The sequence below is a fragment of the Hemicordylus capensis genome, chromosome 5 (assembly GCF_027244095.1).
Source record: "Hemicordylus capensis ecotype Gifberg chromosome 5, rHemCap1.1.pri, whole genome shotgun sequence".
Lineage (NCBI taxonomy): Eukaryota > Metazoa > Chordata > Lepidosauria > Squamata > Cordylidae > Hemicordylus > Hemicordylus capensis.
The window spans coordinates 224394752-224422633 of record NC_069661.1 but is presented as its reverse complement, the minus strand read 5'-3'; the positions used below and the strand labels follow the sequence as shown (position 1 = coordinate 224422633).

The 27882-nt window shown below is 44.3% G+C and overlaps 1 protein-coding gene and 1 long non-coding RNA gene across 9 annotated transcripts in view; one reads left to right on the top strand and one right to left on the bottom strand.

Annotated features, from left to right (window-relative positions):
• Positions 1-17405, top strand: part of RFX4 (regulatory factor X4) — a 119065-nt gene extending 101660 nt beyond the window's left edge. For 6 of the 8 annotated variants that reach the window (XM_053252069.1, XM_053252075.1, XM_053252072.1 and 3 more), the window contains 4 exons: positions 1224-1385; positions 6137-6299; positions 7695-7833; positions 13954-17405. In XM_053252069.1, the coding sequence (XP_053108044.1) occupies positions 1224-1385; positions 6137-6299; positions 7695-7833; positions 13954-14226 (737 nt within the window). In that variant the 3' untranslated portion in view covers positions 14227-17405. The remainder of the gene's footprint in view (positions 1-1223; positions 1386-6136; positions 6300-7694; positions 7834-13953) is intronic. The other 2 variants (XM_053252070.1, XM_053252071.1) reach the window with 2 other exon arrangements.
• On the bottom strand, positions 861-27881 carry LOC128326032 (uncharacterized). The gene is made up of 3 exons (XR_008307812.1): positions 27567-27881; positions 1475-1537; positions 861-1167 (listed from the first exon to the last, which is right to left on the bottom strand). It is a non-coding gene; the product is annotated as an uncharacterized LOC128326032 (long non-coding RNA).
• Position 27882: the final 1 nt, after the last annotated feature.

The following is a 27882-nucleotide window of genomic DNA, read 5'->3' as shown; positions in this document are numbered from 1 at the left end:
TTCCAAAGACACAGGCAACCTCACATTGGGCACCTCCCAAACATTCACCTATCATTGTGGATTTCTCGCCTGAGAACTCCCCAACCAATTCTGACTAGGACAAAGGTTCTAATTTGAGTTTAAAAGGGCAATTTTCTAAAGAAGCCTACCCAGCTGTATCTGTGTCAGATAAGACTACTTCAAAGAATTTCTAGTCATTGATGGGTTCTACACAATCCACCCCATCGGGATCCACCTCCAGAGGTTTCTCAATGCATGGTTTTAGATGGAGATGAAGAAATGAAAGCAACTCCTATTCCAAAAACTCCTTCAGCATCTCCAGCTAGAGTGACACCTTTGTTCTCTCCCTCATATACACCAACCTTTCATTGGAGAGAAAGATACCACTACGCAGTCTCAACCTATTTCTTCATGGGCTGCTCATTGAAATATTGGAGTTCACCAAGGGCACTAGACCATGGCTATGCATGTGGCTTTAGACGGTTCAGGGATCCCTATTGTGACTCCCTTATGGCTTGGATGAATACAGATTGTGGAAATCTAGGAAATTAATAGGAACCCCTGAAAAAACAGATACTCCTGATATTCAAAATAAAAATTCAGGAAAATGAAAATTCAGATTATTATGATTCTTCCACTGATTCCGATTAGGTTTCTGCCCAAATAGAAAATCCTTTAGATCCAGCACCAGACAAAGATGTACAGTACCTATCCAACCAACCATTTAACTCACCTATGGAAGAAACAAAATCTTACCATAATCCAAGTGGCAGAAGTGGCTAAAACACCTTGTTTCAGAGTACCTTCAATGCATTTAGCATAAACAATAACAAATATTTATATACCACTTTTTAACAAAAGTGTCCACAGTGGTTTACATAGAGAAATAACAAATAAATAAGATGGATCCTTGTCCCCAAAGGGCTCACAATCTAAAAAGAATCATAAGATTGACACTAGCAACAGTCACTGGAGGGGTTCTGTGCTGGGAGTGAATAGGGCCAGTTGCTCTCCCCCTGCTAAATAAAGAGAATCACCATATTAAAAAGGCTTAGGGGCATATTTTTGGGTGTCTCAGGCAGCTGTAGAAGGAATGGGAGATTGTTTTCCCCCTTCAGTGTCCGTGCAGGCTTAGTCCGGAACTTAATGCTGCTGAACCAGTGCTTCCTAAGAAAAGAAAGGCCAGCATGTTATTTTAGCATCTTTTTTCCTTCTCTCTGCAGTAGAAGTACGAGAAGAGATCATATTGACAGAACCTGTTCCTCCAACTCCTTCCCCAGTGCCTTTCTCTCCAGCTAAATCCGCCACCTCCGTGGATGTGCCATCTGCAACCTCGCCTGTAAGCAATCAGTCTCCAGAGTATGTTGGCATAGCAACTACAACAGGTTGGTAAAGCTGAGGATGACGATTGTTTATACACTTTTCCATGAATAGTTGTCCACCTAAAAGTGAAACAGAGAATGTGAGTGCTTACCTGATTTACAGTGAATAAGGAAGTGGGTCCTTTGATTCATCTCATTATCAGGAGAGTGTGAAGCTGTGGAGAGGGGAAAGAAGGTGGTCAACAGGGTGGACCAGTTGTGCCAGGTCTGACACAATCCAACCTGAAACATGCAAAAAGAGCTGGAGGGTATCCAAGATTTACTATACCTTGCTACACCCCTGCCCAAAGTTAATTTGGGAGGAGGCAATTTGGAGCAGAGAATGGAGGGGGAAGCCCTTAACCCGTTTCTTGATGCTTAACCACTTTTCCACTCCAGCTTCCGCACCCCCGATTGCTTTTTCCCATGGGATTCAAGAGATCTGTTTGTAAGGGTAATCACATATCTGGAAATCCACAGTAGAGAAAGCAGCTGAGGTCGAGGTGCAGCAGAAGAGTGGAAGGCATGGAAAGGGTTAAGAACCACTTTCCCTTGCCATTACTCTGCTCCAAATTACCTCTCTGCTCCAAATTACCTCAAATTACCTCCAAATTACTCTTTTGCAAGCCATCTTTCCCAGCCTCAGAGGCACTCTTACCCCTGGACTTTGGGGCTGGAGTCCAGGGCCTCCTCACCTCCTGGGAGCCCCCAAATCCTCTTTAGTCTGTCCTGGGTGGTGTGGTTGCCATGCCGCTGGTTTGTGCTGCACTGCACCAGGTGCTTTAGAGGTAGAGGGAGGAGTGCTGAAAGAAATAGGTGGGGTGGGACTACGTTGTTCCTTGTTGAAATGTTTCTGCTAATGCATATTTGCATAAATATTCCTGTTTTATATTCTTACGTATGTCACAGTGTATATGGTGTAGGGGGTGATGCTTAACTTGCAGCACAGTGGGGGAGCCTCCAAAGGCCTTTAGGTCCAGGCTCCAGAATTCCCTAGGTGCACCTCTGTGGCCTGCCTGAGCCACTTATCCCTTTCTTGAAGACAACAATGCTGACCTGTCTGGGCAGGGTTGTTGCAGCTCTGCAAGGAAGGCCCATAGCTCAATGCCAGAGCATATGCTTGGCGTACATAAAGTCCCAGATTGGAACCTTGGAACCTCCAGTTGAGGTAAGGTGGGTAGCAGCTGTAGAGTATGTTAAAAAAAATTATGGCATCTCACCTGTGGAATGTACAGTCTAAGCCAAGGTTTCTTAACCTTGGGCTCCCAGGTGTTGTTGGACTACAACTCCCATCATCCCCAGACATGGCCTTTGTGGCTGAGGATGATGGGAGTTGTAGTCCAAAAACATCTGGGGGCCCAAAGTTCAGAAACCCTGGTCTAAGCTGCTCACCTAGATCCTGCTCCAGTGTCTTTTGAGCATCAGGCAAAGAACTCTTTTCTTTTCCTGAGCCTTTTCAGTTGTATTGTGTTTTTGTGCTGCTTTTAATGTCTAACACTTCTGAAGTGTTAATGCTGCCCACATGTTGTTTAAGACGGTTGCTTTATTGTGCCTTTTGTAAGCTGCCCTGGAAATACACATCTTGAATGGTGGGGTATAAGAATGTATAAATAAGCAAATGGGAAGTGCTTTGAACACTCAGTAATGTTATGAAAATGTGTGTTACGTTGTTTTAAATTTTAGTTTTAACTGAGGGTTGTTTTTATTAACTGAACTTTGATTTTTATTAGTAGTTTTTAATAGTGTATTGGTATTACTGACTTAGCCACCCTGAGCAGTAGTGTATTAGAGGGATGGGGTACAAATATTTTAAATAAAATCAATAAGTATTATTTTGGTTCAGGTATATCTACAACTGTGAATGACTTATGTATCTCTGAAACTGATCTAACTTTATTCCCTTGTTTCCCCTGCCAATAAGTTATTAGGCCATTGCTACTTTTCGGCAGCATTAACTATACATGTTAACTATTAAGCCTGGCACATCACAATTTCTGTGCGGACCTTCAGTGGTCAAACACAAAAAAGCAATTAAACCATTGAGCTTTACATGACAGTGCACTCCATAAAGGCTAAGCATCAATAAAAATTGCTCTGCTGTAAAACATCTGGCAAGACCCAGCCACCTTTTTCCTTAAACCTTTCTGTTAAACTACTGTGTTCTGAAAAGGGGTAATTAGACCTTAATTCTCTTTAAATTACAAAGGCTTGATTAATGATTGCTCAAACAACATCAATACTGTTAACAAATGCAATGGATATATGGGTGCCTCTCCAGTGCTCCCGAAAAGGCTGTGAGATTACTCATTTGCTAGCATTATTGTGCTTTGAAGCACCCGTGCCTGTTTAGTGGAATAAAAAAAACTTTGCCAATGGATAACTAATAATTTTGCTGGCTACTTATCAGTCTGCCTTCTTGTAGGTAGACCAGAGATACGGTGAAAATGTGTTACAAACTGTGATTCTAAAAGCACACTTGGAAGTAAAGTCGATTAAAACCATTGAGTCTCGATTCCAAGGAAAGGGGGTTAGGGTCAGCCAGTTATGTGGAAGAATCACTTCCCAGATGGTTTAAATACATGTTTTAAATTGTGACATGACTGTTTCATTAATTTGCTAAAATGATTAGAACTTTAACTGGAATATTTGCACCAGGTAACATTGCTGCAGTAATGCTGTGTAGCACGGAGCTGGTGGAGCTCACCGTTGACAGGGCCCAGGCTGAGCAGCTACGTTTAGGCGCAGCAAGCCCAAGAACTGATTTTAAATGGAAAATGGTTTCGGCTTTTGGAAGGCTTTAATGCTGTGCTGAATTGACTTTATATTGGCGTTTATTTAATAAATACTGCTGTTTTGTTTTTACGATTTGCGCTGATGTATTTTGAATCATGTTTAATATGTTTATTGTATGCGAATTTGTTATTTTTTTCCATGAAAAGTGGGATATAAATTTAGTAAATGCAGTGGATGAGAAATGTATGAGCTGCATAAGCTTCCATTTTCAAAGAAAGCAACATACATAAGAAAGCATCTTACTCTGTGTAAACCGCTTTGAAAATTTTTGTATTGAACAGTGGTGTAGTAGTAGTAGTGGTAGTATGTTTTCCTTGCTAATTTCAAAAATCTACATATTCACACAGGCCAGTGTGGAGAAGCTGCAGTCTCCTTTTACAATATGCCCTTTCATGTTGTATCTCAAGTCCAAAACTCTCCCACTCATAGCATCTCTGAAGGTTTGGGCCTTCAGAAATGCAATTGGTTATGCTGAGCATTCTTCATCTCAGAGGAAGGAAGAGCCAGATGTCCTGATCCAGCTAGAGACTGTCTGCAAAAGCAGACTTTGACAAGCTGGATGGGGAAAATGGGAGACAGCTGGACAGGGGAAATTGCATGCATAAATGGTTGTAGTGCAGATGATTCTCCAGCCTCTTCTACCAACCAGGACTCTGAATGCAAAATCTATTTAAAAGATCTAGGTTCCTGCCAGTCATCCGCAAAGGCGTATCTAGAGAATATAGCACCTAGGGCAAGCACTGAAATTGCGCCCCATGTCCAAACATCTAAAACCCATCTTTCAGATAACTTTACCATAACAGCTGAAAAATACAAGTCTGAAGCTCACATACAAGTCATATATCTGAATATGTGTACAGTGACTTTTAGATAGATAGATAGATAGATAGATATAGTTATAGATATAAAATTACCTGTAGCCCCTTCAGGGGGCTTCCTAAAGGCCATGTGGGGGATATGCAAAGGTTTCCCCTCCCCCCTCCAGCCTCTAGGGCCTCACAGGGACCATTTGAGCATGTGTGGTGGTCATTTTTTTTTCATTTTTTTAAAAATGGCCACTGAAAACAAAATGGCCACCATGCATGCTCAAATGGCCTCTGTGAGGCCTGGCATGGCCTAGGGCCTCACAGAGGACATTTGAGCATGAGCGGTGGCCATTTTGTTTTTGGCAGCCATTTAAAAAAAATTAATTTTAAAAAATGGTGCCCCCCACTTTAAGTGGTGCCCGGGGCATGTGCCCTGCCTGCCCTACCCTAGATACACCCATGATCATCCATTTTGGAGGGGCAGTGGGGCAAGGGGCTATATGCAGAGCCTCCTTTCTTCCAAACAGCAGCAGCACATGTTCTTTTTGGCGGACATCAATGTTATTATCTAGTATGCCTTTGAAACCTCCCCCACCCCACTCAAAAATAAACAGTTTACAAAGAAGGCAACAGGTGGTGTTGGTGTTTTTAAGTTTCTGCTACAACCAGGCCTTCTTTTTTTACATGATGTTCAACAATTCATTTCTCCTTTTAAAAATGAATGTTTGTAGCAGCTGTGGCTGCTATTCTAGCAGGCCTCAGCTCTGAAACATAGGATGTAAGAATAAAAATGAAAGCACTTCTGAGCATATGCAAGGTGGCTTTCCCAGATCACATAGAATCTATAACTCCATCCCCATCACAATAGGAAAAGGGCCTTCGGAGTCACTGTGATTCATTTCTAGGTGGGTCTTTGTCCCAGTGTGATTCTTTTTAGAAATTAAGTTCTGGATTCAAAAGACCCCCTCAAATAAGAAATTTTAAAAAGATACAAAAACACAACATGATATTGTTGGCCTTTTGGTTTATGAACCTTTAATGATGGATACTGCACTAACGTTTCCATTTCCCCCCCATGACTGCTGTGCGACTTAGGAAGTTCGGGTCCCTGTGTTTTACTGTAAGTGGAGATTTACCAGATATTGGAAGCTAACTGCGTCTTTCAATTCCATGCAGGGGCCATGCAATCCTATACATGGTCTCTCACCTACACTGTGACAACAGCTGCTGGGTCACCTGCTGAAAACTCTCAACAGCTGCCTTGTATGAGAAGCCCTCATGTGCCTCCTTCATCAGTCACACACAGGATACCTGTTTATCCCCACAGAGAAGAACATGGGTAGGTCATTTGTCTACTGTTTAGTTTCGTTTAGCTAGCCTAACCAACAGGCAGAATAATAAAACAGTGGCGGCTGAAATCTGAGTATTTTCTGATACAATAGCTACAAATGTGCGGTTGAGGGGGGTGATTGGTTTGGGGGCAGGGTGTTGTTTTAAGAAGGAAGCTGGTATCAATGACATCAGACCTCTGATGCCAAATATTCGCACAATTATAAATTGTCTGAGCCCTCAGATGGGTGCCAATAGGAGCTTCCCCACTGCTACTTCTGCTAATATTTATATGTCGCTTTTCAACAAAAGTTCTCAAAACAGTTTACATAGCAGGTAATTTGCTTATTTTTCTATTTCCCTGCCATGGTGAATAGTAGCCATGGGGGGACCGAATCCAAAGAATCCATCTTTGTGTCCCCACACTGCAGTCCTAACACAGACTGCACGTTTTCTCCCTGTTTTCCCTCCCCCACCCCCCCGCATCCGTTTACAGAAAGCATGCATACAGAGCTCCAAACAACTTGTTTAAAGTCACACTGGTTTGGCCTTCAGGCCATTCTGGGTATGTTGTCTCCAAAATTCAGTCTTCATGTGGTGAAGAAATTAGTTTCCGGAACTGTTCACTGATTTGAACAATAGCCCCAGTCTGGTGAAATAAGTGATAGGCATGGAGATGCTCTGTCTTCAAAGGAGAAAATCCAAAGGTTGCTTAAGACAAAGAAAAAAAGAGTGGGGAGCGGGGGAGAGAGAGATGTTTTAACAACTTTGCCCAGTTTGCCCCTGCTAACTTGGCAAAGAGGCACCTCTCAACGTGGTGATTCTCTTTATTTAGCAGGGGGAGAGTAATTGGCCCTATCCACCCCCAGCACAGTACTTCCAGTGACTGTTGCTGGCGTCTATCTTATGTTTCTTTTTAGAATGTGAGCCCTTTGGGGACAGGGAGCCATCTTATTTGCTTGTTATTTCTCTGTGTAAACTGCCCTGAGCCATTTTTAGAAGGGCAGTATAGAAACTGAATTAATAACAGCAATAGCAATAACAAATCATCAGCATCAAACTCCTAGGTAAAAATTTAGTTCAAGTATCTCAGTAATACGTTGGCATTAGATGAGATGTGGTTCCTTCTGTCGTGGTTAATATATATATATATATATATATATATATATATATATATAAATTAGAAAATTTTATTTATTTATTTATTTATTTATTTTATATACTGCCTGACTCCAAAGGCTTTAGGTGGTTCACAAAAACAAACTCAAGAAAAACAACATAAAACAAACTACTAAAAACAGTAATTTAAAAATGTAAAGCATTCAGGAACTACTAAAAGCCTGGCTGAAATATCCATATTTATGTGATGCAGATCTGTATGAAGACTAGGTATCTTCTGTTTTAGGTACACAGGCAGCTACAATTACAGTAGCTATGGAAACCAGCATCCCCACCCAATTCAGAGTCAGTATCCATCTCTACCACACGACACAACGATTTCTGCACCACTTCATTATTCAGCTTATCACAGAAGCTCTTCACAGGTTAGTTTCTCTTTATTGCTTGTCAATTCTGTAGCTCAGTAGATGAAATAAAATTCAATAATGTATGCCTGACTGCCCCAAAACTAGGGCCAAACTAGATGTGATTTTAATGATGTCATTGGCCCTGATGTGCTTGCGTTTTTTTCTTTCTGTAAATAGCAGGTCCAGGAGCCTCTATACCAGATCAGGATCACAGCGGGAGTGTGTGTGTGTCTGGGGGAGGGGGGGTGGCTTTACCCTACCCATGCAACAGTGACAGTTTGGATTGGAGACCCCTGTGTGTACTATTTGCCCTGGAACCAAAGCTCCCTGGGCTATATAGGATGCTTTCTAAAGTGTGAGCAAAAGCAGCATAAAGTGAAGTTGCATTCATAAGGAAAATATTTTGCTGTTTGAACAGAGACACCTTTCACCTCTTTGCATAATCAGTCGGCATGCTGAAGGACAAGAATAAAAAGATTATTCTTCAGCCTAACTCTGACGGAACCCAAGCGTCATTGGTTGCAGGAGAGACTTAAAATAGTATTTTCTAAAATAATAACGGAAAGAAACAACTAATTTTAATTTTTGGAGAAAGGACCTTAACAATAATCGGCTTAAAGTCACCCTAACTTAAAGGGGTTAGTGTTTCTTGTCAAGTTTCAACAGCGTGGTGGCGGCAAGTGAGTTGACCCAGAAAATGGTAATTTCCTGTGAAGGGCTCTCCAATAAATGTCGCCTTTATATTTGGCAAAGATCACTAGGCCCCAGTGTTTTGAGATCAGCGTGCTTAAGCACTCTTCATTAAACCGGATGCAAAGTGTGAAAGGTGATTCAGGCAGCTTGGGCAGGCATCCGCGCAGATGGCGAAGCTTTGGACACTCCAACAAGGCTGAATAGATGCTTCATTGGTTGAGTTAATAGTCAGGCAGGGGCCAAGGCGGACTTTAAAAATATTGTCTCTCAATGGTCTCTTCACTGGAAGGAAAAAGAAGTCACTGACTCATTTGCAATTAGCTGACCTACCGTTACAAATCTTTCCATGTTGGGGATCAGCCATCACAGATTTTATTGTAAAAATAGTAGAAATTTGGGAGCCCGTATTATTTTCGTGCAATTATTCTTTTTTATATGCATGACACATTCATAAACACAGCTGCATCTGGGGGGTATTTGGTCATACAGAGAAGCAACACACTGTATTCCTGTCCCCCTTGTTTTTGCAGTCATTTATTAGCCCTTCCTTTCTGGTTAGGCATGCTCACATTGGAATGTTAATGAAAAGTGGAAAGGCAAATCAGCAGTTCACTGCAGCTCATTATGAAGTCTGCTCTTCTGGGTGCCAATGGAAAGAAAGAAAGGTTGCCCACGAGGAGCCTAGGCCTTCACAGACTTAGTTGGACTTCATCTAGACATTCTTATATGGAATTCACTGCCACTAAATGTAGTGATTGCAACTAGCTTAGATGGTTTTAATAGAGAATTTGGCAAACTCATAGAGGACAGGTCTATCAATAGCTATTAGCTATAATGGCTAAAAGGGACCTCTGTTTTCAGAGGGAGTACTGTTGTGGTGCCCTCCCATTGCTGTTGGCGGGGTGGTGTAACCACCACAGTGGGCAGAGTTATTGCCTTCTTGCCTATCCTTTGGGCTTCTCAGAGGCATCTTGCGGCCATTGTGAGAAAGAGGATGCTGGGCTAGAAGGACCTTTAGTTTGGTCCAGAAGGGCTCTTCTTTTGGTTCTGGTACAGTTTTTGAGAGCTCTAGATTCAAGCATTGGTTGGAGGCATTCTTACAGCACTTCAAATCCCCACAGTCCAGATTTACAAGAGGCTTTGCTAATCCACATGGAGGACAGTAACTATCATGGGCCCAGTATTGTCTGTGCAGACTTCCTGAAGTGAGTATGGGCAATGGTTGAGGACCTGGCTGTTTTTTGTGGGACATTTCTTGTGCTACTGATTGTGCACTGCAGCACCCAACCAAGAGCTAGAAAGCTACCGTCTGAACTAGGGGCATAGTGAGACTTTCTTCTTCTTCCCCTACCCCTCATGTCTTTGCTGCAGAAGAACTCTAAGGACATGGTGAAAAACAAAAGAAAATTACTTTTAAATATAAAGTAACTTTAATAACTGCACCTACCCAAACTGTGATGCCACACCACCCATGCAACATTATTTGTAAAAATCCATGGGGAGATGTGTGTTCCTAAAAGCTTTGATTTTTGATTTGTAAATCGGCAATTATAATTCAGAACAGTGGGCTATCTTATGCTCATAAAATGCCCCCTTCTCTGTCTCCATTCTCCTCCACCCCACCAATTACTTGGGCCAGGGGAAGTCCCAACCTCAGTGCTGATGCAGATACTGAGGGAGAGACAGAGACTCTTGCTGCTCTGCTCTGGTTCCTCCTTGCTGGGGCAAAATGATAGCGTCAGCAGCTTGGGACATCAGAAATACGAGCAGCGAGGAGAAGGATAGGAGGATTGTGAGAGAAGCCTGGGAGGGGGTGAGGTCACAACAATGAGGAAAAGAAGAGGCATGAGGAGCTGTGCAGCAGGGTAGCTTTGAAGCTGGTGCCCATTGCAGCAGTGGTGCAAGAACCTCCAGCCTTGCAGGGAGGCAGGCCGTAATGTTGGGGAACAAATTTCCAGGAATAGTTTCAGTTAGAGGCAGTCCTCCCACCACTCTTCCAGTGACACTGCAGGAGCCTCATGATAGCTGAGGAAGTTGTAAATGGGCCCCCAAACTGCAAGATCCCCCAAACCGGGGGGGGCAGTCCACGGGTCCCCCCCCACACTGGCAGCTGGGGGGGGCATTTGTCTCCCCTGCTCGATGATCTGAACACACCTTTAGGTCCAGGGGACCTAAAAGAACACATTTTGCATTCTGTTCTGAGCTTGGAACAGAACACAAAGCTCCAAGATGTTCCGTTGGAAGTTCAGAACAACCAGCCAAACCAATTCCAATGGAGCAACCCTGTTCCAACTCAGAACATTCTACTGTTCCAGGCAGCTGGTGAAGGGCCTGAGGGCAGGTAGGGGGGTGGGGTGGGGGCGGGGAGATATCTTTCAAAGTTGTTACTGCCAATACTTGTGAGGAGCGGCACTGTATCAGCATTCCGCACAGCAGAGGTCCTCCTACAGCATGCAAATAATTACTGCACATGCGTGACAGCCATTTATGTGGTCAGCAACATCATGGTGGTCACACAAATGGGCGTGCCGAAGGCAGGGCCTCCGCTGCTTGGGATGCTGGCGCAGCACTGCTCCTCACTGCTTCTTGCAAGTATTGGCACTAACAACAACTTTTAAAGGTACATTTCACACACACACACACACACACACACACACACACGCACAGCACAGCACTGCCCTCAGGCCCCTCACTGGTTGCCTGGAACAGCGGGACATTCTGGCTCAGAATGGGGTTCTTCTGTTTCAAGCCTGGAACAGGCCCTTTACCCAAGTCAGAACGTTCTGCCCTCAGAACATTTTGCACACCCCTATTTAGGTCATGTTGATTTCACACATATCCAGAATAAAATTATCACAGTATATTGCCTTCTGACACAGTGAGTACTGGAGGGCAATGATACAATTCTCAGACTTTGATAACCAATTTGGCACAGCTCTGGAAAAGGGATGTGCAGGATGTTCTAAGCTCGAAACGTTCCAACTCATAATGGGTTGTATGAGTGTTTCAGTTGTGAAACAAGAACGCCCTTCAAATGAAGGGCCTTTATCGAGCTCAGAACAGAACAACCCTGTTCTGAGCCAGAACATTTTGAGTGTTTAGAGAGCCATTTTGGAGGCCTGTTTTCCCTTGCTGACTGGTTTTGACACTGGCTTCCGATTGGCTTGTAATCTCCTTGCTTCTTGGTTGGTTTCTTATCATAAAAAACCAAGTTGATATGTATGATAACAAGCCAACCAAGAAGCGAGGAGATTACAAACCAGTCGGAAGTCAGTGCCAAAATGAGTCAGCAAGGGGGGAAAACAGGCCTCCAAAATGATACTTGGAAATGTTCTGAGCTTGTTCTGTCGGAACAACTGGCATGACTGGACATTCCAATGGAACGTTCCAGGTATTCGCATTCCACTAGGAACAGAACTCAAATCCTGTTCCGTGCACATCCCTGCTCTGGAGCTAGTTCATTTCTAGACCAGGATATTCAGAGTTATTTAATAAAATTTATTAGTCCCAGCCTCCCAGGCAGCCTTGTTTCTGTGCTGTTACTTATAAAGGGGTTAAAGAGAAGTCCATACCCGCCCCACTGCATAATGTCCATCACTAAATCTGATCATTTTGTCAAGTGTCCATTATCTGGCTCCTAGAATTTTGGGTTGGCTCCTAGATCATAGGAACATAGGAAACTGCCATATACTGAGTCAGACCATTGGTCTATCTAGCTCAGTATTCTCTTCACAGACTGGCAGCGCCTTCTCCAAGGTTGTAGATAGGAATCTCTCTCAGCCCGATGCCAGGGAAGGAACTTGGAACCTTCTGCTCTTCTCAGAGCGGCTCCATCCCCTGAGGGGAATATCTTACAGTGCTCACACTTCTAGACCAGGGCAGACCTTGCTTAGCTAAGGGGACAAGTCATGCTTGTTACCACAAGACCAGCTCTCCTCTCTAAAATCTAATTTGTAAAGGCCTGAGTTAAGATGAGAAGTTGTTTCAACATTCTTCCATTAAAAGCCCTGAACCAGTAGTGGCCCGTACAGGCAGGACGAGGTACCATACAAACTAGCCATAGGTTCACCTCATTCTTGCTCTCTTCTCCCCAGCTGCCTCACTCTGCCTCATCTCACCAACCACTTCGTACAACCCAGGCTCGTGGGCTGGTTATTCGTCTAGTTCCAGGTTAATACAACAGCGGCCAGGGTTAACGTGGTGGTTGAAACAAGGCAGAGCAACGTGGCCAGGGTGGGGAGAGCAGAAACTATCTGTATCTGTGGCTCATTGACCACCCCCTCATCCTATCTGTATGGTCCGCTACTGCCGTGAACATTCACTTGGTCATAACTCCAAACCATGGTTTCAACATTTGATTCTACCACTATGAGCCTTGAAAAATGTTTTGGTCATAAACTCTAAACCACAAGTTTTCATCCAGTCTTGTTATCAGCTAGATAACAAGAGACACCACCCATCCAAATCTGCAGCAGTTCTGATGTAAAATGGCTGAGATGCAACAATTTAAAAACTGAGCAGTAAACTTTAGAAAACAACTTTTGGCTAATTTTTTGCCATTGGATAACAAATCTTATTTTTTTAAATCCCTTTAAAAGTTTTTTTCCAAAATTCTTTATATTTTGAAGCATAAGTATATATTGAAGCATAATCCTGTGGTGTTTTTTGTTTTTTTGTGGGGGGCATCTAGTATTTCCTGAGTTATTAGCCTTTGATCAACGAAAGGCACAGATCAGTGATTTTGCCCATTGAGAGTTCTGAAGCCAGGACTAAGAGGAATAAGTTCTGGAAAGTTTTGGAAAGTGACTTCCTGGTCCTAAACGTAGCTGCTTGCCTAAGGCAAGTAGATGAGCACTCTGACACATCTATAGTTAAACGTTCTCCACCCACACCTCCTTTTACTTTTATATTTATTTATTTATTTCTGTTTCTATACCGCCCTTCCAAAAACGGCTCAGGGTGGTTTACACAGAGAAATAATAAATAAATAAGATGGATTAAAGCTTTTATGAGCTTTAATTTTCTCCCTCCACTGAAGGTGCCAGTGAGGTGGCGGGGGGTCCTTGCAAGGCCATGCAAGGTAGGGACAGGGCTTTGCAGGGATCCATGAGGTGGCTGTGGAGTGCCAAATGGACTTGCGAGGGCCCATGAAGTGATGGCAGGGTGCTGACTTGCCAGGGTGCACAAGGCAAGGCTGCACAAGGCTCTGATTGCAAACTGTTGAGAGTTTCATAATGGCAAGAGTTTCATTTTGACAAAATATGAGAATTGTTATTTGAGTATTGACATTATAAAAGGCCTGATGTGACTGGCATTTTTCTTTCTTTCTTTATCATATTTTTATACCACCAGATAGGCGGTGTACAAAATTTCTTTTGTGTGTGTGCACACACATGCAAACATACAACACCCCTAACATGTATACATTGTGATTTCCTTTCCAAGTACCCCTTCAATAGCCCATCATCCCGGATGGAGCCCTGCTTGATGAGCAGCACCCCAAGACTGCATCCAACTCCAGTAACTCCTCGCTGGCCAGAGGTACCCTCGGCGAATGCTTGCTACACAAGTCCACCCATGCACTCCACAAGATATGGAAATTCCAGTGACATGTACACACCATTGACCACGAGGAGAAATTCTGAATATGAGCACATGCAACACTTTCCTGGCTTTGCCTACATCAATGGGGAAGCCACTACAGGATGGGCAAAATGAAAATGACTGGTAATAGGATCAACCCTGTATATTTAATAAAAGACAGAAAAAAACTTTTATGCCTGGCTAGTAGATTAATGGAACTTTTACATGGGCATTTTAAATGGCCACGAAGATGGAAAAGATCCTGAGGCATTGATAAAGATCCATGAGGCATACCATAGACCAGTATGATGGTTCCTTCAACCAAGCAAGATTTTGCTGCTGCTGTAAAGCATCAAGTAGGCCAAGGTGTGCCTTTTTATTTTGTGTCTTTTCCGGACGTCCTGAAATTGGCCTAAGTTAGTTGCTATCTCACTAACTATGGAAATTTTTTTCCATCTAAATGGATTTGCAATGAGTGTGTAGTGATTTGCCTGCATTGCAGGGCCTGGGCTCTTCAAAGACTCACAGAGGTGTAAGAGGCTTGAAAATTATTCAGTTCGGCTCACTCTCATCAGGTAAAATCTTCCACTCTTTAACCCACATTCAAAGCAAACTGTCCTAAAGTTCACTCTCACCTTCCAGTGCAGAGTCCCAGTGCAGTTGGAGCTGATTGCAGCTCCAATACAAAAGTGCATTTTTTTTAAAAGTCATTGTTAGCCCTTGGAAACATGAAGATAGCCCTGGAAATGTGTGGAAAATGATAATGAAATCTCAGCAGTAGAAGAGGATTTCCTGGGGCCAGAGAACAGGGCTACAGTGCCTTGCATAGCATTTTGCCTTTCCCTGTAACTAGCAGCTGGTATAGTTTAGTTGCTCAAAGTGAGAAGCCCTTGGTTAAAATCCCACTTTAGCTATCAACTCACTCAGGAGCGGAGTAAGATGTTGTTATGGCAGTACATCTATGTGTTAGAACGTATAGGTTTCCCATAAAATATGGATGGGTAAGTGCTAACGCTTCCTCTCATCCGTATGTTCACCCCAGCGGAACAGCCACCATTGGAAAGGGGGGGGCACTATCCCTGGACCACTGGGGTCACCACAGTGCCCCTTGCCCCTCCCCCTGTCTCTTGCCCCTCCCCCTGGGCACCCCCTTGTCTTTCCTCCACACCCAGCTGGCCAATGAAGCACTCGCTAGCTGGGAGTGCAAGGTGCGGCCCCTCACCTCAAGGGTGGCTCCGGGGGGGGGCAGGTACCCCTCAGATGTGAGCTTTATTCCCCCCCCCTTTCTGCTTCAGAAATCTAATGTTTGGGACACAGCTCACCCCCACCCATCAATGCACTTTGCCCCTTCTGTGCCCCCCACCCCCAGTTTCTTTTTTTGTGTTGCCACCACTGCCTCACCTGCTCCTTCCCAGCTGGCAAACCAAGAGGCAGCTGAGTGCTTGCTTTCTCTTCCCTCACTCAGAGCCAAGGCGAGAAAGCAGGCAGCCAGCCAGCCAGCCGGGAAGGAGGGGGAGGGGGCTGTGCAGCCCCTTCTGGGTGCTAGCCACACCCCCTGCAGCTGACAGGGTGTGAATGGCACATGCGGCGCTGGGAAAGGGATGGCTGGGGGCCGGGGCCTCTGGCGAGCAGCTCCTTATGCCCCAGTTCTTCCCCAAGGAACTGGGCGGTGGGAACACTGCCCCCAGCAGTGTTTCTTCCATTGAGGCTTCCAGACTGGATCTAACCTCCGTCAGGCGACAAACAGCTGGTAAGAAGCTGCTGGCGGAGGCACAGGTGAAAGGAGGATTGAGCACCCACCTATGGTGTGCTTTCAGTCTGTCTCCTGGTTTTATAGCTAGTTGACACAATCCACTTTCTGGCCTACAGGTGTTGTCATGAAGTGATGTGAGGCAAGCCACTATCTCTCAGCCTAGCCCTGCCCCCATCTGTCACATAGCAATAATAATACTGGCCTACATTTCCGTGGTGTGTAAGGCTACATGATAATGTAAGTAAAGCTCTTGAACACTCAAAGAGTGCTATAAGAATGTGAAGTATTATTCATTTTCAGAATCATGCAAATTCAGTGATATGCAAATGTACTTAATTTGCATAAGGCATCTAGATTGCCAAATTCACCCTTTCTTGGCACAGAAATTTTGATTATTTTCCAGTGCAGAACCCACCCAGCCCTGATTATAGCACACACCAAGCAGAGAAGGATGCACTACATCCATGTTCAAAGAATGAAACCACCCCAATACAGCCAAGCTGTACACTGTAGAAAGAAGGGCGGGGGGCAGGGGGAGCAATCCATGCCCTGCACTGCTAACCAATGTGACTTAATCCGATCAAATACCTGCTCAAAGCAGCTCTCTGAGTAGTGAGTACTCTATTTCAATATACCCTTTGTCAGTCTTTTGATTTGGCTATGTACTATGCTGGTCTTAGTGCATGGTTTTATCTCCTTTTTGAGGAATTAATACAGTCTTTAAGGAAACGTGTTAGGGGTGAAATCTAATCCATATTTTTACCTAAAGGTATATGGAGCAAAGTTCTTGCTTCATTCTTTAAGTAACACTGTAGTTCCTCAAAGATGGTTGGGTTATTGGATGTTCTCATCATTTCCTCTTTGAGGCTTCTTAAAATGGCATGTGATCATGTTTTTCCACTTTACATGTAATTTTGTACTGCAATGCACCTTTCTTTTGATCAAATAAGTGTTACCTTTACAAGAAGACATGTAGCATTGAATGATACACTGCCTTACGTTGGCTGTGTTTCATACTATGTTATTTGTATTTGTACAACTGTATGGTTATTAAAGGTGATGGGTCCGTAATGACAAGGGAAGCAATCCTGCTGGTCCACCCGTATACAGCATAACGTGTATGTGTGAGTGTGCGCGTGCGTGTGTATGTACCATGTGAGTTCCAATGCAAAAAAAAATTCTCTTGTCACTTATAGATTGGTATGAAAACTGCTCTTCTGGTTCCTTTTGCCAGAATAATTCTATACATTTATACAACATTCAAAGCTGTGCCTTTGGACCTATTCTGTGTTAAGTGTGTGTGGGAGCAAAAAAAAAACAAACTATTGTATTTGGGAGACATTTTCATTGGTCTTTTTTGGTCATATTCATAGTTCTTTGTGAATTTTTTTGTAGAAAACTATTAACATAGGGTTGGTTTGTTCTTTTGCTTCTGTATTATAAAAAGCAACAAGCAATTATAATGGACTTATTACCCTATGGGTAAGAAATAATTACATGGAAATATGACATCAGGCATTTTAATAATTGTTTTGTAAATAAAATATTTGATAGCACTCAACGGTGGTCATAACCATGTTTATGATTAAAATGTGTTATTTGTACAGTTGTCCAAGATATATGAAGGATTTTCACACTTAAATAAAAAAAGTTAAATTGAGAATATTAGCTTGATTTGGGGGGGGAAATGTGAGTTGTGAGTAGCTAATGTGTGTATGTTTTAAAATGTAATGCAATTCCTCAGCTGTGCACCAAAAGAGAACAGAAAATCAATTTTAAAACAGTCTCCTGTGTACAGGAGAAATGCTCATTGTACCTCTGCACGATATATTGTTCTGACCCCATCTTCTTCCAGTTCGCTTCTACTAAAGGTAAAGTGTGCCATCGAGTCAGTGTTGACTCCTGGCAACCACAGAGCCCTGTGGCTGTCTTTGGTAGTATACAGGAGGGTTTTACCATTGCCATTTCCTGCGCAGTATGAGATGATGTCTTTCAGTATCTTCCTGTATCGTTGCTGCCCGATATAGGTGTTTACCAGCAACCTCTGGGCTTGCTAGTCAAGTCATTTCCCCGCTGTGCCATTAGGTGGTAGGAACAGATAATTCTGCCACTTTTCCACATCAGAATTATCTGCCCAGCTTGCTGGCTTATGCAGAAACACAGAGAGAGTTCCTCTAAAGAGGGCAATTATCTCAAATGCAAGGCTCCCCCCGCCTGGGGGAAAAGCACATGTGAGGGGCCCTGATCTGGATCCAAACAAGGGAGGGAGGGGTTAGGGTTAAAGCCCCCTACCCCCACCATAGTCCCAATCTGGATCAACCCCCCTCCCCATATGCCAGGGCCAGTGGCATAATTAAAGTCACATCTAGTTTGATCCTAAAAGTAAATTTTGAGTGCAAGAAGAAAATGAGCTTCCAGTTTTAATTCAGGGAATGGTATCATCAGAAATTTTGGAAATTCAGTGCCTAACTGAAGGCTGAATTAAATGTAGCAGTGGCAGACTTAAACAACCATGTATATAGCAGGGGCTAGCGGAGCTGGATGGTGGTATTTAAGCAAATGGTCATGTGGACAGGGTAAGATTAACACAACTCACATCCACCCTAACTTCTCCATAGTCTGGTCCCCTTTAGCTTTTTTTTTGCTTTTTTTTAAATGTAAGGAGCTGAACGGTATATCCCTGCGTCATACTCATGACTGGGTCATCTTGATCTGAAACACATTTATGTTAGTCTCAGTTGAACTTGCAGCCAAATAAGCTTGTACAAAAAATGTGCTTAAATTTGGTGTGTGTGCGTGTATACACATATCCATACTTATTGGGAAGTAAGTTCTGTGGCCAGTGGGAGCTACACAGTAGCAAGTGTGAATATATATGATTGCAGTTTAGTGGTTTTTCCCCATATGTCCCCAGCTAAACTCTGCATGCTGTGGAACCGTCATCAGTAATTCTCTATGGTACTGCTATATTTCAACAAGTGTGTAATACAATTCTCTGTGCATATGAAGAGAGTGGAATTTACACAAAACACTACAATTCTGAAGGATTTTCATCACCTGGGGCGGGGGAAGAGACTCAGCAGGGGCAGAACAGTGAGAACTACGTTCACTCAAATGAATCCAATTTTTTGTCAGGCTACCTCTTGCTTCTAGGGTCACTAGCCTTTGACAAAAATGGCCTCTGACCTTCCCCAATCCAGCAATTCTGTTGTGATTGACCCCCAAAGCCATGAAATTCTGAGGCAGGCACTGCTTTAGGAGGCTGAGCTAAAGCTAACTAATATGGGAAAAGCCCCTGGTATGTACTCAGCTGAAAAGGTCCGTCAGATCTTGTGGGGGAGGAAGATGCAATTTATTCTGCTCCTTTCTTTCATTCAAACTCCAATCCTTAAATTTTCCTTGCTACCCAAGGTGTGAACGAAAATGCAGCACTGATTAATGCCTCCCAGCCTGCTCAGCAACCCATCGAGCAGCTTAAAGAAAGACCGAGCCATCCTAAATCCAAGTACTTTGGTTTAACTCTGCTGTGCGGCAGGTTTGAAGATGGCTTTAAAGAGCATTAGAAACTTCCCCCCCACTACATTTTATTTATATTTCAGTCTTGGGCTCTAAACCAAGCACTCCCATTGTTCAGGAAAGATGCTTTGGCCCTTGCCTCTATGGTCGTTGCCAGCATTGTGACCTCAAGATGTGTTCAGTCATGCAGTCAAACATCAGACAGAGAGAAATGAATAAGCTCTTCAAACTTGCTAAGTGAACTGAGCACCTCCCAGAGTCATAGAGCTGGTCAGTACTGAATCAGCAAGTGCCTCCGTGTGGATTCCCATCCGGGCCAGAGCCTTGTTTGAAATGAAAGCCTCAAAAATTTCAGCCTGCAGCAATCTGGAAAGTAGGGCATACTTTGCTATAACATCCAGAAGGGACAAGGAAAACAACATTTGCTCCTATATTTGTGTCAGATGTAACGATGTGCTGTACAGCAAGGGGAGCTCTTATGGCATTACATATGCTTATGCAGCCCTCAAGACAATGCAAGAAACTCAAAAGCAGACCTTTAAACTGAAGATGGAACAGGGAGCAAAAAGAGACAAGTGGAGGCAATGGAGAATGTGTGTATCATGGTTCTGGGCATATGAAGTCTTCAGTGTATGGCAAAAATGCCTATACCTGCCCCACTGGTTTGATTCAGACAGTAATTGCTGTGCTAGCCCCAAAGACCAAGGCTGTAGCCATTAGAGCAGGGGTACTAGGCAACATTGGTTCTCCAGCTGTTGTTGAACAACAATCCCCATCATCCCCAGCCACAATAAATTGTTGTTCAGCAACAGTTGGAGAGCCAAGGTTGCCTGTCCCTGTCTTAGAAAGAAGTCCATAGCACTCAATGGGACTCAAAACAAAGCAGATATATTGTTGTGCCGTTCCCCAAACAGAGAGACATTTTGAAAGTGGCACTGCTCGAGTTTGGCTTCCTTCAGATGAGAAAATGCTGGAGTCGTATAATGTCTTTAATATTTGTTTTTATTTACAAATAAAGCATAAGTAGCAAAAATCAAGCATTCTTACAATGCAGCAAATCTGCTGCCACAAATCAGAAGAGGCCGCAACCTCAAGGTGCCCCTAGTCCATGCATAGATTGCTGATTCTCTGCCTCTGTCTCAAACTACAAAAGTGTTGTTTCTTCACACACACACCCATCTGCCTCCTTTCCTTGGCTGGAAAGGATCACTGTCCCTAAACCAGGGGTTCTCAGCCTTGGGTGCCTAGATGTTGTTGAGCTATAACTCATAAGAATATAAGAACAGCCCTGCTCGATCGGGCCCAAGGCCCATCTAGCCCAGCATCCCGTTTCACACAGTGGCCCACCAGATGCTGCATGCCCTCTCTCCTGCTGTTACTCCCCTGCAACTGGTACCCAGAGGCACCCCGCCCCCAAGGCTGGAGGTGGCCTACAGCCCTCCAACTAGTAGCCATCAATAGACCTCTCCTCCATGAAGTTATCCAAACCCCTCTTAAAACCATCCAGGTTGTTGGCTGTCACCACATCTTGTGGCAGAGAATTCCACATGTTGATTATGCGTTGTGTGAAAAAGTACTTCCATTTGCTGGTCCTAGATTTCCTGGCAATCAATTTCATGAGATGACCCCTGGTTCTAGTGTTATGGGAAAGGGAGAAGAATTTCTCTCTATCCACTTTCTCCACACCATGCATGATTTTATAGACCTCTATCATGTCTCCCCGCAGTCGTCTTTTTTCTAAACTAAATAGCCCCAGGTATTGTAGCCTAGCTTCATAAGAAAGGTGCTCTAGGCCCTTGATCATCTTGGTTGCCCTCTTCTGCACCTTTTCCAGTTCTACAATGTCCTTTTTTAGATGTGGTGACCAGAATTGTACACAGTACTCCAGGTGTGGCCACACCATAGTTTTGTAAAAGGGCATTATAATATTAGCAGTTTTATTTTCAGTCCCCTTCCTAATGATCCCTAGCATGCAATTGGCCTTTTTCACAGCTGCTGCACATTGAGTCAACACTTTCAACGAGCTGTCCACCACGACCCCAAGATCCCTCTCCTGGTCAGTCACTGACAGCCCAGATCCCATCAGCATATACTTGAAATTGGGGTTCTTCGTCCCAAAGTGCATCACTTTACACTTGCCAACATTGAACCACATTTGCCAATTTGTTGCCACTCACCCAGTTTGGAGACATCCTTTTGGAGCTCTTCACAATCAGTTATGGATTTCACTACCTGAAAGAGTTTGGTATCATCTGCAAATCTGGCCACCTCACTGCTTACCCCTGCTTCTAGATCATTTGGGAATAAATTAAAAAGTACAGATCCCTGAGAGACCCCACTTCTCACTTCCCTCCATTGTGAAAACTCTCCATTTATACCTACCCTCTGTTTCCTGTCTTTCAACCAGTTAGCAATCCACACATGTACTTGTCCCTTATCCCATGACTGCTAAGTTTCCTCAGGAGTCGTTGATGAGGAACTTTGTCAAAAGCTTTTTGGAAGTCCAGGTATACTATGTCAACTGGATCACCTTGATCCACACACTTGTTGACACTCTCAAAGAACTCCAAAAGGTTGGAGTTTGGTTGGAGGTTGGAGAACTCCAAAAGGAACTCCCATCAGCTAAACCACAATGACCTTCAGCATGATGGTGTGTGTACGTGTGTGTGTGAAAGCTAACTATGGCTGGGGACCCAAGGTTGAGAAGCCCTATTTTAAACCCTGATAGCAATTTGTCTCCATCAAAACAAAAGAACTTTATCAACTTCTAGCAATTAGTTCTCACCAAAAGATATCAACTGAATTTTTTGAGCCATTATCCTGTCCCAGCCAAAGAAGCCTTGGCCACAAGTATAACAGTATTTAGGATTAGACTGCAGTCATGCAGAAACATACTTTCTAGAAGTTAACATTTAATCTGAGTACACTCATTGCTTCTTATTTTAACCTCAGCAGTTAGGAGGAAGAATTACAATTATGTCCCTTTAAAAAAATAATTCAAAAGCAAGTAACATAAGGATAAATACAAAATAGACCAATGGGAAGAGCCTCTCTCTCCCCTCTCCAGGCCCACAGATGAGAGGATGGGACTAGGCCACCCCAAATTTTTATCCCCCCCCCTTTTTTAACAAATAAGTACAAGTGCTCCAGTCACAACCTATCTGACCCCACTATCTTTGTGGGTGTCCCCCTGAAATTTTAGACGGGCTATGGGCCTACCCCTCTCTCCTGCTGCTATCTTAATTGAATTAAGATTTATTTATCATAGATACCACCTGATATGTGTACCTCTAGGTGGTGTACACAATTCAAAACACAACAAATATAAAAGAGTAAAAACAGTTAAAACAATTTCACAGAATAAAAACTAGCTGGGCTGGGCGAAGAGCATCCCACCGCCGCTGCCTTTTTCTCCCCCACACCCGCTTCTCCCCACCCCCCTTGCTTTCTGGCTGGCTGGCGGGCCGGCTGGCTTCTCCCCACACACACACACACACCTGGCGCTTTCTAGCTGGTGGACAAGCCGGAAAGCCAGCCCGCCACCTCCTCCTGCCCAGCAGTGTCTGCCTCCTCCCAGCAGCCGGCCCGGCCCGCTGCTGCCACCTCCTCCAGCTGCCATCGCTATTTTCTCCTCAGTCCCCGCTGCTATCCTATCCGGCAGCTGCTTGCGAACTCTTGCGAGAGCTGCCACACATGGGATTAGCGATGGGTATGTTTAAGAGAGTTAAATATATAGATTAAACAGTTTTAAATAAGTAAAAGGTTATTTACTTATAAAAATACTAATATTAATAAATAATAAGTTAGTCTCTTTAGTAGAGACAGATGGTCTAGACATAGGTTTGAGTACTTTCACTACCAATATCCTGGTCCAGAGAGCAGCAGTTATGCAAGCAAAAGTAACATACTGCCTTGCTACAATGGTGTAATGCTCAATGTTCAACCTTAAGTGTCCAAGTTAAATGTTCATGTTGAATGACCTTGGTCATGGCCATGCCTGTATCTGATGGCCAATGGTCTATGTTGACTGCTTTATGCAGAGGATACACTGCTCAACTGGCCAAGTTCCTAGATTTAATGTCCAAAATGCAAGATGATAATGTCCGGTATGCAAGGTGACAATTCCTGACAGTTGGAGAAAATAACTGTTACAGGAACAGCCACAGGAACAGCAATCGCAAGAATGGCGACGATGACAGGAACGGCGGGAACATCAGGAACAACAGGGATATCAGGAACATGGAGAACAACAGGAACAAAACTCACAGGAACACGGGAACTCTGTCACTGCCATGAGGACTCAGTAATTCACAAAAGATGGCAACACCGGGACCAACGGGAACTCGGGAACATTGTTCATGGGGGTCCGGAAATGCGGAAACGGCCAGGATGACTGGGATGACTGTTTCCTTTGACTTCGATAGAGCCTCACGTGATGACTCTTGATACGTCTTTGAGCCATTCCCACGTCCTCCGCCAAGTATCTCTGCTCGTCTGATCCTTCTCTGCCTTTGCCTGGCAACATAGTTCTGTGAGGACTTTCAGACTACTGTCCTGCTCGACTCAGTTGCTGCCTGCTCCTCCCCTGTGGTGACAACAATGACGGTGGGATTCGCTGGCGATCGCTTTCATTTCCTGGTCATGTGTTTCTGGTAGCACAGTGATGATTTGCAGGCAGACGATCTGCACCATGTTCCGATGGATTTCCCAGCACTTCTTGCTCGCCGGCTGTGTCCTCACCCCTCCTTCGCCGCTCACCAGATTCATGTCAACCGCTTGGATGGGACCTGGATGGGGCTTCAACCAGTCACATTGTTCCTCTCCTCTCGACACGATCTGTTCCCAACTGAGACTGTCCTGATGGTCAGGGTCCTCAACAGTCTTGCGACAGCCCGTTTTGTGACTCTCGCCCCCAGGCACTCCTCCAAGAAGTGTTTATTTCCATGGGTGCGGCCGTGTTGTTTCCGCTCCATCTCATCACTTGAAGTACCCCTGCTAACTTGGCAAAGAGGCACCTTTTAACGTGGTGATTCTCTTTATTTAGCAGGGGGAGAGTAACTGGCCCTATCAACCCCCAGCACAGTACCTCCAGTGACTGTTGCTGGTGTCTGTCTTACATTTCTTTTTAGATTGTGAGCCCTTTGGGGACAGGGATCCATCTTATTTATTTATTATTTCTCTGTGTAAACCGCCCTGAACCATTTTTGGAAGGGCGGTATAGAAATTGATTGAATGAATGAATGAATGAAGGCAGGCAATGAGTGGACAGGTCCTCTTGTCCCTCAGGTGCCACGGCTTATAGGCACTGATCCGGGGGACCTGGTGGTAAAACCTCCAGCACAACTCCCACAGTTGGTAGGGGACCGATGGGATGGTGGACATCTTCAGTTTGGCGAACACCTTCCTCTGCCCCGCTCCTTCCAGATGCAGTAGGTATGAAGAGGTGGGCTTTGTGAGTCTTCGCTCCTCTCTCTTTGCCCTGGCCAGCCACCACTGTTCTTGTTCGAGCACATGGAAGGGGAGGTCTCTTTGCCACTGTCGGACTTGTTCATTCCCAGTTTTCAGTGGATTTGTGGCTGGCTTCTTCAACCAGGACTGGAATGCCCATGGCTGAACCTTCCATTCTTTGAGTAGTTGCAGGGCTTCTGCAAGGAAGTTGAGAAGCTGTCCCAACTCCATGTTCATGATGCAGATGTGGATGGCCTCTCCCTAGTCCCACCACAATTTTCCCCATTTGGTTTCTCGCCAGAGTGCCACGAAACATTATGCTGGCCAATGGATGGATCTGCTGTTGTTGGCTTGCAGCAGCGGCGGTGGGAGGCTGTGGCCCTCCATGTGCCTTCTCCCAGCCCCATGCTCCCCAATTGTTAGTCAGGAAGCTGACACCATAGGTGATGTAGAGGGCCAGTAGGACGAAGCCTCTCCATGACACAGGCAGACATGTCGTCCCTCTGGGGAGAGGGAAGCATTTGCTCCCCCAGAGATATTGGAAGATCTTTCCCTCGATGTCAGCCAAGAGGTTCTTTGGTAGCAGATAGGCAGCAGCAAGACTGTTGGCCGCAGGCCATAAGTACACCTTGATGAAGAGAGCTCATTGATACATATTCAAGCGCCACAATCTCCATCTGTGGAGCTTCTCTTCAGTCTGTTGTTGCCAACTGATCCAATTGGTTCACCATGCTTTTGGATGTGCCCCGTAGTCAATCCCCAATATGTTAATGGTTTCTTGGGTCTCAGTGGGTATTGTTGCCACTGCTACCGTGTGTCTTTGTCCTCTAGAGGTTTCAGTTCGATCTTCTCTGTTTGTTTTCAGGAAAACCCTCAAGACTTACCTGTTTTCACAGGCTTTTAATTATTATTATTTCATTTCTATACTGCCCTTCCAAAAATGGCTCAGGGCGGTTTACACAGAGAAACAATAAATAAATAAGATGGATCCCTATCCCCAAAGGGTTCGCAATCTAAAAAGAAACATAAGATAGACACCAGCAACAGTCACTGGAGGTACTGTGCTGGGGGTGGAAAGGGCCAGTTACTCTCGCCCTGCTAAATAAAGAAAATCACCACGTTAAAAGATGCCTCTTTACCTGTGAAAACAGGTAAGTCTTGAGGGTCTTCCTGAAAACAAACAGAGAAGATGCTCTTATTTCAGCAGGGAACATATTCTAAAGCATACAGGTGAAACTCGGAAAATTAGAATATCGTGCAAAAGTCCATTAATTTCAGTAATGCAAATTAAAAGGTGAAACTGATATATGAGAAAGACGCATTACATGCAAAGCGAGATAAGTCAAGCCTTAATTTGTTATAATTGTGATGATCATGGCGTACAGCTCATGAAAACCCCAAATCCACAATCCCAGAAAATTAGAATATTACATGGAACCAAGAAGACAAGGATTGTAGAATAGAACAATATCGGACCTCTGAAAAGTATACAGTGTACTGTGCTTGATTGGCCAGCAAACTCGCCTGACCTGACCCCATAGAGAATCTATGGGGCATTGCCAAGAGAAGGATGAGAGACATGAGACCAAACAATGCAGAAGAGCTGAAGGTCACTAATGAAGCATCCTGGTCTTCCATAATACCTCATCAGTGCCACAGGCTGATAGCATCCATGCCACGCCACATTGAGGCAGTAATTGCTGCAAAAGGGGCCCAAACCAAGTACTGAATACATATGCATGCTTATACTTTTCAGAGGTCCGACCACAAAGAACAAATCTGACCACAAAGAACTAGAAGAGTGGTCCACACTACAAGAGGAAAGATCTTTCTTATTGCACACCAACAGAGCTGAAACCATCCCTTAAGCCAACACTTGCTTCCACAGCCTCCCTAACCTCACCCACAATGCAATGCCTCTCACAACAGGCTGCAAAAGGTCTGACTCCCTCCCACAGCCATCATTTTCAGTCTCACTTATCCAAAGTAAAAAAGTTCAAGCCAGGCCTGTGTTCTCTTAAGGCACAGCTTTTGCTCTAGTTTGAGTCATCCTGTTACCATGCTTAGCAATATACCTCCAACCATAACAGTGACAAACGGCCGACAGTCAAAAGTCAGTGGCCGACAAAGCCACCCTAATTGAAAGTTAGCTCAATTGTTCCTACACCATGATCCTATGCTACACACTGTGCAGATTTCTAGACTAAGGGTTGCTTTACACATTAAAACATTCCCAGTCAGAAGGCATTTTCACAAAGAAATATTATCATTAACCTTGCAGGTAGATAGTGAATGCAAATTTTTGCTCCATATACCCAAGAGGAATCCCTAGCATGTTTGTCATCTGTGACAATTGCCTTTTGCAACATGTCAAGTTGCCCTGATTAGCACAAAGAAGACAAAAATCACTTTGCCTGAAAGCATGCACAGACTCGAATTTTGACTGTGCAAAACCACCAGTAACTAGCACAAGCAATCATGAAGAGTTTCTCAAAGCCAGGTTTATTGTGGAATCAATTTGGGGGGATTAGAGTTAGATGTATGATGTTTTATCCTCAGTAAGGCCGAAACAGGCCATGAAATCCCAAAAGGGGCATCTGTATCATTTTATTCAAAGCTCCAACATATATGCAAAACAATCAGTGATCGATTGCAAAGCGGTAATTCGTGATGACATGAGCTTTGCTATGCTATAATGTTAATTTAACATTTTGGAATGGAAGAGGAAACCTTGGCTTCGACCGAGTCCTAAACGTACAGGATCAAGCTTGCTGATGCGTTCCAAACCAGCCATCTCACGATGGAAGGAATCTCCCTTCCAAGCCCTTTTGTAGAAGAAACGCGACGCCCCCTTCGTCAAAAAAGCAGAGCTCCTACAGAGCCTCACGCTCCCCACGCATAGCTTGCCGGGAACTGTAGTCTTCCTTAACAGCCGCCTCGCCTAGTTCTCTCGCAAAACCCCCAGAGGTAAACAGACTCCAGCCAACGGAGAGTAGCGGTCTCGCCTACTAGGCCGCGTGCCAGCCAATCGGAGCTGACATTTCCTCGGGGAGGCAGGCCTGGTGAGCGGGCTG